Genomic DNA, 13,721 nt, shown 5'->3' with positions numbered 1-13,721 from the left:
TCTTTGTCTTTTGTAAGTTTTTATACAACTACAACTTTGTTGTATCTACACAGGGAAACTTTGTTCAAAAATAAAAATATTGAGATGAGTCGGGCAGATTTTCAGTGTCTCATTCCTGATAATGAAGTACACTCTAATGTAAGTAAATACGGTAATTTTTATTAGATTCTTGAAAAATATGCTTTAGTTAATTACATGTTTATTTTCATGTAGATTTTAATGCTGGCTGCCCTTAAAACAACAATGACACAACGTATTGATGATGCCTTTGAAGATATGTCCAACAAAATAACAACTTGGTCTCTACCACCACAATTTGGGGTAAGAAATTTCGGTAACTGACCCTCATAAAATATACAGTCCCACTAAAACTAACAATTTATAATCTCAAAAATTAGGTTGATGCCCTTAACCCAGATATGCTACGTCAAGAAGTGTATGAAAAGTACAAAAACATCTGGATGCCGAAGTCTTCTGCGTTAAAATATGTATTTTATTCTCACTCACCCTCTATTTGGATTTTTTTTTTTACTCTAATTGTCCATGAATATGTCCACACAGATATATGTTCCACTCATTGACGACATTTTTCACTGGTTCTTGATGGTAATATCTATTGACGAGGGAAAGGTATATAAACTTGATTCATATCCAAACCCAAAGCGAGATATCTCCAAAAAAATTCGTCATGAGATGGACGGTGATATATTTAATCTTCTTGGTGTATTTTTAGTTGTTGATAGTGGAGTAAACTATATATTTTCTAATATCACTTATTATTGTGTAATAGAAAATAATTTTTTAAACACAATTTTTTATTTAATTTTAAATTCTTTATATAAATGTTATTTAAAGTTCATTCGTCATTAATATGTTTTTGTAATTCATTTTGTTTTGAGCCATAGCTCGGTCTATTAGATTTCATTTTCTCTGGTCCGTACTCCAGCACTAATATATTAGACAAAAAAATCATTCCAATGGACAATTGGCCTCTCTGTAATGCTCGTGGCATCCCTGATTGCAACACAAGGTGTACAGTCTATTTTATTGTGATATGCTTGTTAACTAGATCATGAATAATAATGATCCTAATTATATTAATGACTTGTATTTTATAGTGATAACTCCTACTTGTATTTTATAATGATCCTACTTGAGTGGATGGCAATGGAGGACATGTTTCAACCCAATCTCACTGCTAGGGTAAGTTAACAAATTTTTACCATGTGTACTTTTTGTTTCTTTTGACACACTAATTAATTTAACTTCTACTTTTTGTAGTCTCTTGATTCTAAAATTCGAATGCTTGCGACATGTGCAACTTTAAATGGGACTCACAATGAATATAATGACATGGTCAGACATCGTTCTGCAGCTAGGTGGAAAGCATTGGTTGGCAATTAGATGGTCACCCTATTTATTATTAGGAAAATATAAAATACATTTGATTTGATTGTTTGGTATTTATGTTATTTGTTATGGGACCTATTTGTTACATCAATTACTTTTTTTATTTATCTTTTATATGTACTCCTTGATATTTAGGATTTTTTAGTTTCACAGCTTTTATATGCATATTATTTTTTCGTTGAAATTCAATTATGTACTCTCCAATTCTATCTTACTCAAATTTATTTTCTTTTTTCTTTTCCAAATGTAATATACTAGTAGATAAAATAATCTGTAGCTATATGGCGGTAAAATAATATATATATATATATATATATATATATATTTTTTCCTTATTACAAAATGTTGTGTTTTAGTAAACCAGTTATTTTTTCATTTAGCTAGTATGTTGTTTAGAAAATGAAAAGATAATTTAAATATTAATTTTGGAATGTTGATTATGTCATTTGTGAATAAACTTGTGATTATTACAAGATTTATCTATTATTGTAAACTTAGAATATTCGTAGATTTAAAATTTATTTGGGTGAGTTTATATAAAAAATTAATTATGTTTATTCAAAAAATTATTTTAACAAATAAAAATAAGTTTTATGTTTAAATATTTCAAATAAAAAAGATTTTTATTCATCAATTATATGTAAATACATTAATATAAAAATATTTTTTATTTATAATTATGTGAAAAATATTTTTTAAAGTAAAGTAATTTTAAATTGTGTAATGTTTTAGATGAATAACAAAAGAAAAAAAAACAAAAACTTTGTTAAAAGGCACAAAAAAAATTTGGTTCATTCCATAATACATAAATTATTTTTAATTATGCAGATTGTTTAGTTGAATAATACCAAAAAAAATCCATACATTTTAATAAAAATGCAAAATAATTAATTAAAAAAATAAAAAATTTAGTTAAATAATACAAAAATATAATTTAAGTAACACAAAAATTATAATCATAAATTTTTAATTCAAGTTGTACATATTCAAGTTGTACATATGATATAAGACATTGTATAAGATATATTTTGCATTATATTAAAGAATTAATATGACAACTACAATATTTTTTAGGAAGAACGGATAAAAGCAACAAAATAAAAAATTATTATATTTACTGAAAATAATTAAATTTTTTCTATGCTATGTAGGTATATGTGATTTCAGATTTAATTTAATAACATAGAATTTAGAAAAGATATTCTCGTCCCAGTGCGTGTATTTTATAAGTGATTGCCGTTACAATTTAAATTTTATACGTATCTATAAAACTATTATTAAATTTAATTATAAAATATATCAAAATTAAAAATAATTTGTATTGGACTTAAATTAAATTTTAGGTTTAACTTTCAAAATTTATTTAACCTAATTCGAATAAATTATTTTTTTCTTTTTATAATTAAATTTATATCTCACTTATAATATATTCTTGTTTTATGAAGTAATCTTACTAAATTTTTTAAAAAATTAAAAAAATAAAAAATAGATAAATATTATTTAAGAAAATATTTTTTATAAATTATATATATTCTGGATATAGTGCTAGAAAGTTTATTATAATTATATTTTAGATACAATGCACTCAATTTATACACGGGCTTTTAAACTAAATCTTAATTGTAGCATTTTAATAGTTGACTATTTTTGTTCTTTACATTTTTTTATCTGTAACGTTGAATATTGAAAATAAATATTATAAAAATTGAGTGCCTTAGTGTATTTTACATCGTAGTTCAGATTAGTTATAAAGTTTCTTACTAAAAACAATAGCTATTGCCTATGGGTATGATATTAAAATTCAAATTCAACTTAAAAAATAAATATAACGTATAAACTAAAGAAAGATGAACAACCGGTGGCAGTACAATTCTGTTATTTGTCTAGTATAATTGTCTCTCATTTCTACCTTAATAAAATAACAAACCCGTTATATACATTGCAGAAAAGCTAATTACCATTTTCTCTTTCTTATGTCATTTCCCTAGCAGACACAACACCCATCAATAATTTTGTGACTCGAATGGAATATCTGTATATTTGCATCTGTACCGTATACTTCACCCCTTAAAATCCATATTCATCTTTCATCCAAGGCTAGACAGTAATAGCTAACGATACTTGCCTTTCTGATTACCAATGGTCACATCAAAATCCTACAAGAACAAAAATAAAATAAAATTAGACAACCATGTAATTAATAAGAAGCAATATCTTAAATACTCACCATTTCTTCGATCCCCTCCTCGCTGGTTTGACTAGACCAATCGTCATCATCTTCGGGACCTCCTCCGTCTCCACTTTCCATTTGATTATGGTCATCTCCACGACGACAATTTCGCCGATTGTGTCCTACACCGTTACATCTGCTGCACCGAATCCTTCGCTTTTTCTTTTTGTCCCCAGCTTCTTTTGAAGTAGCATCCGTCCGTGTTTTGAATTTCTCACCCGCACTTTTAGAACTTCCCTCTCTATTCTTTTCATGTTTGGCAAATAATTCAGCCTTTTTGTTTCTGACCCACTCCATAACATCCTTGAAATCACCTAAATCTCCGCAAGCAGCAAATGGCAAGCCCTCCAGCTCATCATTCATAGCAGCAATCCTACTCTCATAACTTCTATCTCCAACTAGCGATCCGTGCTGCTCCAACCTTATATGAGCCTCTTTTGCTTTCATGGTCCACCGCTTCAATATCAGTGACTCAGGTAATTCTGTAATTTGAAGATATATCAACAGACGAATGATATGAACACATGGAATTCCAAATGACTCCATTCGTTGACATGAACACCTAAACTCACTGCTACCAGGCCAATAAAATACAACCCATTTTCGTGTTAACTCACAATATTTTCGTACATCATAGTTCACACTACATGAAGTCTCTCGCCAATCAACTATTATCACACTTGACGCTTTCAACAATAATGATCGAAACAAGTAGAACACCTCCCTTGTATAAACACTTGCTCCTGATCGCTCCAATGCTTGCACCTGTGTTTGCATTATCGGATACCCGTATGAGGTGTAATAGTCAGCCTCAGCCTCATTATTCCGCAACAAACCCATCCACCGGCGGAAGTGATGGAGGAATTCCTTAATACTATAGCCAGATTTTACAAACCTAGCAACTTGCGAATGTAGTGCCTCACACCTCGATGTAGTTCTCAACCCGGCAAAGAACTTGCCTCTCATATGTGCTGTAGCCCACATATCTTTAATCCCATAAGTGGTCTCAACCCACTCCATATCCTTAACCCCAAAACTATTAACCATTGACACCCACCTCTCCTCAAACTCATCAATCTCATAATCGCCAAGCATGCATTTCCTGAATTGTTGGGTAAACTTGGGGTTGGAGACATTGGCTGTGGCATTTCTTAACAAATGCCATCCGCACAACCTATGGTGTGCATCTGGAAATACCTTTTCAATTGCAAGCTTCATAGCCTTGGCACCATCAGTTATTACAGCATTTGGTCGTTTACCATTCATTGCTTCCACGAATCTCTGTAACAATTATATGTAAGTTCCTTCTCCTTCATCAGCCACAATTGCACTGCCAAAAACTATTGTTTGAAGGTGATGGTTCACTCCTGAGAAAACTACCAATGGAAACTTGTACTTATTTTTCTTGTAAGTTGCATCAAAGGCCATAACATCACCAAATACTTCAAAGTCAACACGGCTCTTCCCGTCCATCCAGATTAGGTGCCGAAACACACCATTGTTATCCACCTCGTAACTCCAGTAAAACTTTGGATCTAATTTCTTCCGCTTCTTTAGGTACTTCAACGTTTCGGTCACATCACTTTCCATCAATTGCCTTTGCTTTTCTATTTGGTTGTACATGTCTTTTCTTTGAAATCTAACATTCTCAAAACCACCAGATTGCTCGGCAAAATGCATATAGATTTGGGTTGTGGGAATTCCAGCATCTCTCATGTCGTTCATTCTTTGAATTTCTTGATCAGTCATTCTCCGTTGCGATCTCAACATCCGGCTCAAAGTTGGGGGTACTAACTCATGATTATGTTCATTTTGAAATAATGTTGTATACCACCAGTCTCTGCCAACATCTATGTGAACTCGCATTTGTGCTACACACCCACACCTAGTCTCTGGCTTTGGAGCTCTCTTCCTATTTGTTTCATCAACCCCTCTGAAAATACGATATCCTTGTCTCGAACACACAAATGTTTGCCAGAGTATGCGCTTATCAATCTCACTTCGCCCAACCTTGAACTTCCTAATTGAAAATCCATTGACCCTCCCAAATGCATTGTAAAAGGCATACGCAACATCAAGGTCCGAAAATACATACTTCTTAGCAGCATCAACGCTCAAACCTACGAAATTAACCCGACCGATACTTCCTATACTATTCAGTAACAGGTCTGCAACATCATTGCCATCACTATCAACTAACAATTCGTCTATTTCCTGAAAGACAGTAAACAACAGTAGACCTCAACGTTCTAAATATACTTTCAAACAATAATAAAGCTTAACATCTTAAGCGTTGGAATAATCCAGATAAAAAGATGTACCTCAGCTGAAACATTCTCTATTTGGTTATGCGATGACTCTCCGATCAAATCAACCATTTTTGTTGAATGCTATATTTACTGCATACTATTACAATAAAAGAAAACGAAAAATATTTATATTTATGAAATGACACAAGTACAAAATATTTGACATATTCACAACTATGAAAGTAAGTACCACATGACAACAATAGGCACAAGACACCACGAAATGAAGTCCAAAATTCTCTTCTTCAAAATCCAATAATAATAAAATATAAAACAATTACAAATAAATCACAAGGATATATCACAAATAACAAATTTTTACCAACACAACATTCGCACTTCCAAAGTACAACTAAATCACGCAAATAGCACAATAACAAAACATAAAAATAGCACTCATGAATTAACATTACTATAAAATATATTTCCGTATTGCTTTCCGTTACTCCTAGCACTCTACTAGAGAAATGAATGCTACTTCGCTTTCATATTGTTACTAGCTTCTTGCAATGAATGAAAATCATAATAAAATTATTATTCTGGTAAATATTTTGAAAATAGAGGCTTTGTGTTATTCAATATTATTAATATTGTATATCTCAAGTTTAAAATACTATTATAATGAAATGACTTGAAAAAAGATAAAGAAAAAAAAAAGTAACATAGCACAAGTTCTTGAACTCTAGGGCAAAATATGACTCGAAACAATACAATATGACTACATAAAAAAAACTAATTAGTTTTTATTCTTCAAATTTTGCATGTAAAATAGATAACCGACAATAAATTTAGCAATGTCGCGGAACTAAAGACGTGGCGAAACAAAAGTCTTTCTTAATGAGAAAAATTTTAAATGCCACAAGAATCAAACATAAAGAGTAAAAAGAATAAAAAAGGTCATGAAAATGAATAAATTGTAACAAAAATGCTAGAAAGATTCAAGTTTAACACAAGAGGTATTAGTTTATTAAATAGATAAAGAAGAATAGCTCCTAGCATCACAATTCTACAAATTTGTTGACTATACATTATAGCAGAGCTCCTACCATCACAAGGGGTATTAGTTTATTGTATCACTATATGGGTTCTCTTTTAATAGATTAGAAATTTGAGAATCACATGGCAAGAAAGCCGGGACACATTTCCACAAATTCGTAACAACTCATCAAACGGTAAATTGGACAAGCCCTCAATCTTAATTGTTCCTTTATGTCTATAGAAAAATTTTATAAAAATGTTATAGAAATTATAAAAAAAAATAGAGTTGATAATCTAACATTAGCCTTATACTATTTTTGAGCAAGCAAAATACCAGTTTGAACACTCCCATATCAGAAGAAAATGAACCATTCAAAATTTCAGAATCATTAACTGATAGAGAAATAAGAGCTCCTATCAACACAATGCTACAAAATTTCTCATTAAAAACTATATATTATAGAAGAATCCCTAGCATTACAATCATAGAATTGCTAGAGATATGGGTTTATGGTCTGTCCAGAATTCTATTTTAAATACACTATATATTTGCAATAGTACGTACCAAAAAATTTGTGCGATGCTCTGCTGCAAAGTTGCCACGACTCAAACAACAAATCTGAAAATCCCTCAATCTTCAATTGTCCGGTTATTCCTTTGTGCATGTAAAAACAACATATAAATTTTACAGAAATTATACAACTAAATTGAACTTGACAATCTAATGTTAACTTTATAAAAAAAATCTGAGCAACCATGAAATCAGTTTGAACAAGACATGTTCATATTCTCATACCAAAAGAAAATCACAATTTAAAATTTCATGACTAAAAAATGATAACGAAAAAAGAGCTCCTAGTATCACAATTTTACAAAATTGCTGATTATATATTATAGAAGATCTCCTTGCATCATAAGGGGTATTACTTTATTGTATCACTATATGGGTTCTCTTTCAATGGATTAAAATTTGCGAATGCACAATACCAAGAAAGCAGGGACACGTTTTGCCATAAATTTGTTACAATTTAACAAATAGTAAATCGGAGAAGCCCTCAATGTTTAGTTGTTTCTTTATGTTTATAGAGAAGTTGTATAAAATGTTAAGCCAAATTATAAAAACTGAATTAGACCTGACAATCTTCTAACATTAACCTTATACAATTTTTGAACAAACAAAATACCTGTTTTAACACTCCCATATCACAAGAAAACAAACCATTCAAAGTATTATAATCATTAGTTGATAAAGAAAGAAGAGCTCCTGTATGTTTTACAGAAATTATAAACCACTTGTTTGAACTTGACAGTACTTCATAAAAAAAATTTAAACAACCAAAAAATAGTTTAAACAAGACATTCACACTCTCATACCAAAAGAAATTCAACACTTAAAATTCCATAATCAATAAAAGCTAAAGAAAGAATAGCTCTTAACATCACATTACTAGAAATATCATCAACCAAATCTATATGATATTATCAAATTACAAACTCAAAAATTACATAGTAAAAAGAAATATCTAAATATTAAATGGTTGTAGACAAAATACACATTGATATTGTGGTTTTCCATTCACTACTTCCAGAGCAACATATTTCCAAGCTAAAAATTAGAACCTTGTGACTGAGTATCTTAGAACTAGGAAGATTAGGATTAGCAGCATCATTTGCTTATTACCAGCAAATTGCTTATTGATTAATACTATTACCTATAACCGAAATCAATAAGTCATTTACAATGTTAAAAACAGCAGTAACACAGCCAGAAATCAAATAATCATCCATAAAACCATAACTGAAATCAATAAGGCAGCATCTTTTGAACTCTTAACTCTTTATATTTTATACTCCTCACTTATTTTAGTTAAGAGATTCTTTTTTATGATTGTCTCAAGTTCTATAAATATCCCAAATACTCTTCTAACCTAATCTAAACTCATCAAAGACCTCAGAAGGTATCTAATAATCTGAAGTATATCAAATGACTTTTTTAAAAGTATTTAAGATTAATATTTAAAATAACTCCTCTTCAGATAACAATATTTTATTCTTTAACCATAGAAATTGTTTTAAAGGGCCTTTGGAAGAAATTAGCTTAATTAAATTGTTTACCCATACTGGTCTTATTCTTGTCTTTTCTGTTGTTCTTATAGGAATTCAAGCACATGTTACATTATATCATTGGGACTTACCACAAGCTCTTGAGGATGAATATGGAGGATGGGTTAATAAAAAAATTGTGTATGGTTCCCTAACTTCAAATACCTAATTAATTTCATGATCATCTTGGAAAGTGAAGAATCGAAAGTAGCTAAGAAATTTATTTACAAAAGAAGCAAAATTTAAACTTTAAATTATACATGATTAATTTGTACATTACTAACACATTATTCTGTACACTTGCATACTCTTGTAGAAGAGACTTCACAGCATTTGCAAATGTGTGCTTTAGAGAGTTTGGAGACAGGGTCAAACAATGGACGACAATTAATGAAGGAAATGTTTTTGCACAAGGTGGCTATGATATAGGATTCTTACCACCTCAACATTGTTCACCTTCCTCTATATTTAATTGCTCTAAGGGAAATTCTTCAACGGAGCCATATTTGGTAACACATAATATGTTGTTAGCTCATGCATCAGCTGCAACATTGTATAGGAACAAGTACCAGGTAACTAATGTCTACTATTTCATTCATCTTGGCCTTCTTTCTAAATTTGGTGACAATGGTTAGGCTAACATATTCTGATAATAAAAGTTTAAAAGACTTGATAAATATTTATAGTTCACTTGCTTCAAAAAAAAAAATTCTTATAGCACGATTCAACCTCATTCTTTATACCACATATCCAAAAATCAACAACTGAAATCAATAAGGCAACACCAAACCACACTAACAGCAGCACTCAAAGGATAAATTCAATAAAAAAAAACTATTACCAACAGCACAACAGATTCAACATTAAATTAATTTAAATGCACTAAACATTCTTGAAGTTCATTTTTCTTTCTGTTTAATGAGTCTAACCAGCAAAATTCTAAATATATGAGCATACTGAAAAGAAAACCCAATTTGGGACCTTAGGTAATTAAAATTCAAAAATGTAGCAGATCAGATCAAATTTCATTCAAATTTCAAAATTTAAAGAGAAAAAAAAAAAAAACAGAATAAGCAGAAATCAGTGAAAACAGCAGAATAATTTCAAAAAATCCATAACTAGCAATAATTTCAACAACACAAAATCAATTATTTGATTTACATTCAGTAATTCACATTCAGAAACCAGTCAAATACTCAAATCACTAAACAGAGCATAAAAGGAATAACCGAAAAAGTGAAAGCAGTGCCACTAACCTTCGATGGACAGCAGGACGGCGAGTGGAGAGACTACGGCGAGCGTCGAGGGGCGAGGGGCTACACGACGGCGAGCTGCTCCAAGCCTCGAACAGAGAAGCCAGCGAGGATGAGGACGACGTGCCGAGCTAGGAGACAGGGCCTGGGTTCGGGACAAGGGGAAGGACGGAGACGCGGAGGCGCCGACAACCCCGGACGGCGGCGGCAGAACCTTTGAAGAAGCTAGGGTTTAGTTTTTGTTTGGGGATTTTTTGGGATCGTGAGTGAACAGGGAGAGACTTGGAGCACGACCGCAACACAGCGAACGATGGCAATTTCTCACTCCCTGCGGCGGTGGCCCCTGAGCACAATGAACGGCGGCAGCGCTGTCTCTCCTTACGGCGGTGGAGGATGCTATAACAGGGTTGAGTTCTTTTTTTTTTAACATTACAGGGTTGAGAGTTGAGAGAGGGGTTTGGTTTTTTTGTCTGTATTAAGTTGTTTTTTTTTTGTGACTGTCTGTATTAAGTTGTTTGTTCAGCCCATAAGAATAAAAAAAATTAATAATAATAAATAAACTTAATTTACCTGATAACTTTTAATAACAGGTTACTTTTCAAGGAGTGCTGGACTCTCTACTTTATCTGGAGTGCACTAGCTTTCGCCCTTTAACATGTTCCTCCAGTTGTTGAAGTTAGTGACTTGGTCAATTTGACTATGTAGGTTCCAGAATCTAGTGCATTTCCACCCCCAACAACTTATTTTTAATTTGTATTATTAAAATAAATTAAAAAATAGTATATTTATTATTTTATTAAAATAAAAATATTTTAAATTTTTTAATATAAAATTTAAATTAATTTATATTTTAATATTAATCAAAAATTAAAATTTATATATTTACGTATTTTGTATCATACTGTGCTCTGTGTTCCTGCTTGATAGGAGTTAACAAAGAAGTAATATATAATAGTATATTGGCATAACATTTCATCATATAAAGAGTGAAATTGTTTATGGTGGATGATTTCATCTTTAAGGTATCTATAGAATACAGACTAATTCATTTAAGTTATGAATGTTTGTAAAATAAGTAATAAATAAGAAAATTAATAAAGTAGAAAAAGTGATTAATTTAAAGGTAATTAACGATTTATTTGGGTGTTATTTTTGAAATTATTTTTTTTTAAAAATTTTTTATAAAAATAAAATAATTTTATATTTAAATATCTCATATAAAATTTTTTTATTTATTAATTATGTTTGAAAAAAATAATATAAAAATATTTTTTTGGTTATTTATTATATAAAAAATATTTTTTTAAGAATAAAAATCTTTAAAAAAATATAAATTATAATTTTTAAAAAAATATTTTTTAATTTTTTTAATATATTTTTTTATTATTAAAAATTTGATAAATATACTAAAAAATAAAAAAAAATTATCAATTTTATAGCATCCAAACAAATTTTAAATTTTAGTTTTAATTTTATTTTTATTATTTTAGAAAGATGTTATACACGTAGTTAAGTAAAGTGTGTGGCACCTTCACTGTTAAAAACTTAAAATAACATATGGAATTTGACTTACGCCTTGCCATGGCGTAATTTTCGCAGGTGGTCCCTTCCGTGTTGGTCTTCCACCCGAGTAAGAAAACCTGGGAAACAAGGCAATCAATAGATTGATTTCACACGGGACACAGTCACACAGCATAGGAAACTTGCTGTTTCGTTCTTTGTGTGAATAGCAAAAAAAAAAAAAAAAAACCTTAAAAACAAAAAATAATGTCTAAAGTTTTCTATAGGTATTTAAAGTTTTAAACTTTTCAATTCGTCGGTTTGTATTTTTAATATGGGAGGTGATAGTGATGAGTTTTAATAAAGTGAAAAGTTTATGTATTTTTTATTTATATGGATATTATAAATTTTAGAGTTAAATTTGTGGTGTTTTAATTTTTTTTTTTTTGTTGATATTACAAATTTGAGGGGTTAGATTTATGGTTTTTAAATTTTTTTTTAAAATATAAATTTAAAGGTCAAATTTGAGCTTTTTTATTTTAGTTTTTTTTATTATATAAATTTGATCTTCGGGTTTGTAACACTAAGAAATTTGATCCTTAAATTTTTTATTTCTCTAAATTTAAAGATATGATTTGTTACTTAAAATTAAAAAAAATAATCTATATTAAAAAAAATATATCAATTATTTATAATGATAAATTACACAATCTTTTTTTATATAAAAGAATAGCCTCAATTTATTAGATAGTGTATTAAAATTAATTTTTTAAAAACTAATAATGAAGAAAAGATACCAAGTGTGAGTAATATTTTATTTGATCATTTTAAAAACTAAAGATCGAATGGAAATAGAATAAAAATTTTGAAGTAAATTCTTAGTTTTTGTGTGAAGTTGATAATTAATAGTTGTTAAATGATTGTTAACTTCACATCATAAGTTTTTACCAATTTTAAAAATCATTTTGAAAATTAGCTCATAAAAATAACATGTCGAAAACGAAAGAGTATGAAAACATGGGAAACCTGATTCCAGAAGAGTAAGAAAACCTAGTAAACCAGCCAATGAAAACGAACGAGTTTTGCACTTGATTTCACACCGGACACAACGTAGGAAACTTACCGTTTCGTTCTCTATAAATAAATAAAATGAAATAACAAATAGGGACCCAATATGATCCAGGAAAAAGTTGTGTAGAGTATAGATTTTTTATTGGTGAATGTTATGGTGTCTAAAAGGTGGTGTCTATATATTAAAAGATGTTAAAAATTATTATTTAATTTAAAAGATATAAGAATAAATAATTTTTAAAAAATCAAAACTTACTATAAAAAGTAAGTTAGGCAAAATTTAGGTAAAAATTCATAGGCACCATAGAATTGGCTTTTTTTATTAGGCTATTGCTAGTGACATGTAGGGTTGGAAATGAGCTGAGCTAGACCAAGTTTAAGTTTAAGTTTGGCTCACAAAAATTGAGTTTGCTTCATGACTCGACTCATTAACAATCGAGCCTAATTCTTAAGCTCAAACTTGGCTCATCGAAAGTTCACGAGCTGGCTCGAACTCACAAGCTAGCTCAAATAATAGAAACATAAATATATAATCTATAATACTATATCAATAAATTATAACTTATATATTTTAAAAAAATTTAAAAAGATTAATTTTATATATTGTTTATCTATTAATAAATTATAAATTTTTATTTATGTATTACATTAAAAGTATATGTAAAAAATAAATATAAAATTTTAAATAATTAAGATCATTAATATATATAAGGGTTAAGTACTGAAATCGTCTCCAGCCTTTTTTTGTTATCAAAATCATCCTCAACGTTACAAAATATTATAAAATCGTCTTTTTCTATTTTTTGGACCAAATTACCCTTAACTATTAATAAAAATAATATTAAAAAAAATAAAACTCCACCCCAC

At 29.5% G+C, this 13,721-nt stretch overlaps 2 protein-coding genes across 2 annotated transcripts; both read right to left on the bottom strand.

Moving 5' to 3' along the window:
- Positions 1–3,521: 3,521 nt before the first annotated feature.
- Positions 3,522–4,906, bottom strand: LOC110262377 (protein FAR1-RELATED SEQUENCE 5-like). Its single transcript, XM_088493128.1, has 2 exons — positions 3,638–4,906; positions 3,522–3,566 (listed from the first exon to the last, which is right to left on the bottom strand). The coding sequence occupies exons 1-2, from the start codon at positions 4,904–4,906 to the stop codon at positions 3,522–3,524; spliced, it is 1,314 nt and encodes a 437-aa protein (XP_088349254.1).
- Positions 4,907–4,930: 24 nt separating this feature from the next.
- Positions 4,931–10,736, bottom strand: LOC107609637 (protein FAR1-RELATED SEQUENCE 5-like). The gene is made up of 3 exons (XM_088494362.1): positions 10,287–10,736; positions 5,962–6,046; positions 4,931–5,854 (listed from the first exon to the last, which is right to left on the bottom strand). The coding sequence occupies exons 2-3, from the start codon at positions 6,016–6,018 to the stop codon at positions 4,931–4,933; spliced, it is 981 nt and encodes a 326-aa protein (XP_088350488.1). The 5' UTR covers positions 6,019–6,046; positions 10,287–10,736.
- Between the last annotated feature and the right edge of the window lie 2,985 nt (positions 10,737–13,721).

Source organism: Arachis ipaensis, chromosome B7, assembly GCF_059453495.1.
Source record: "Arachis ipaensis isolate K30076 ecotype BB chromosome B7, ASM5945349v1, whole genome shotgun sequence".
Taxonomy (NCBI): Eukaryota; Viridiplantae; Streptophyta; class Magnoliopsida; order Fabales; family Fabaceae; genus Arachis; species Arachis ipaensis.
This window is presented reverse-complemented; position numbering and strand designations above follow the sequence as displayed.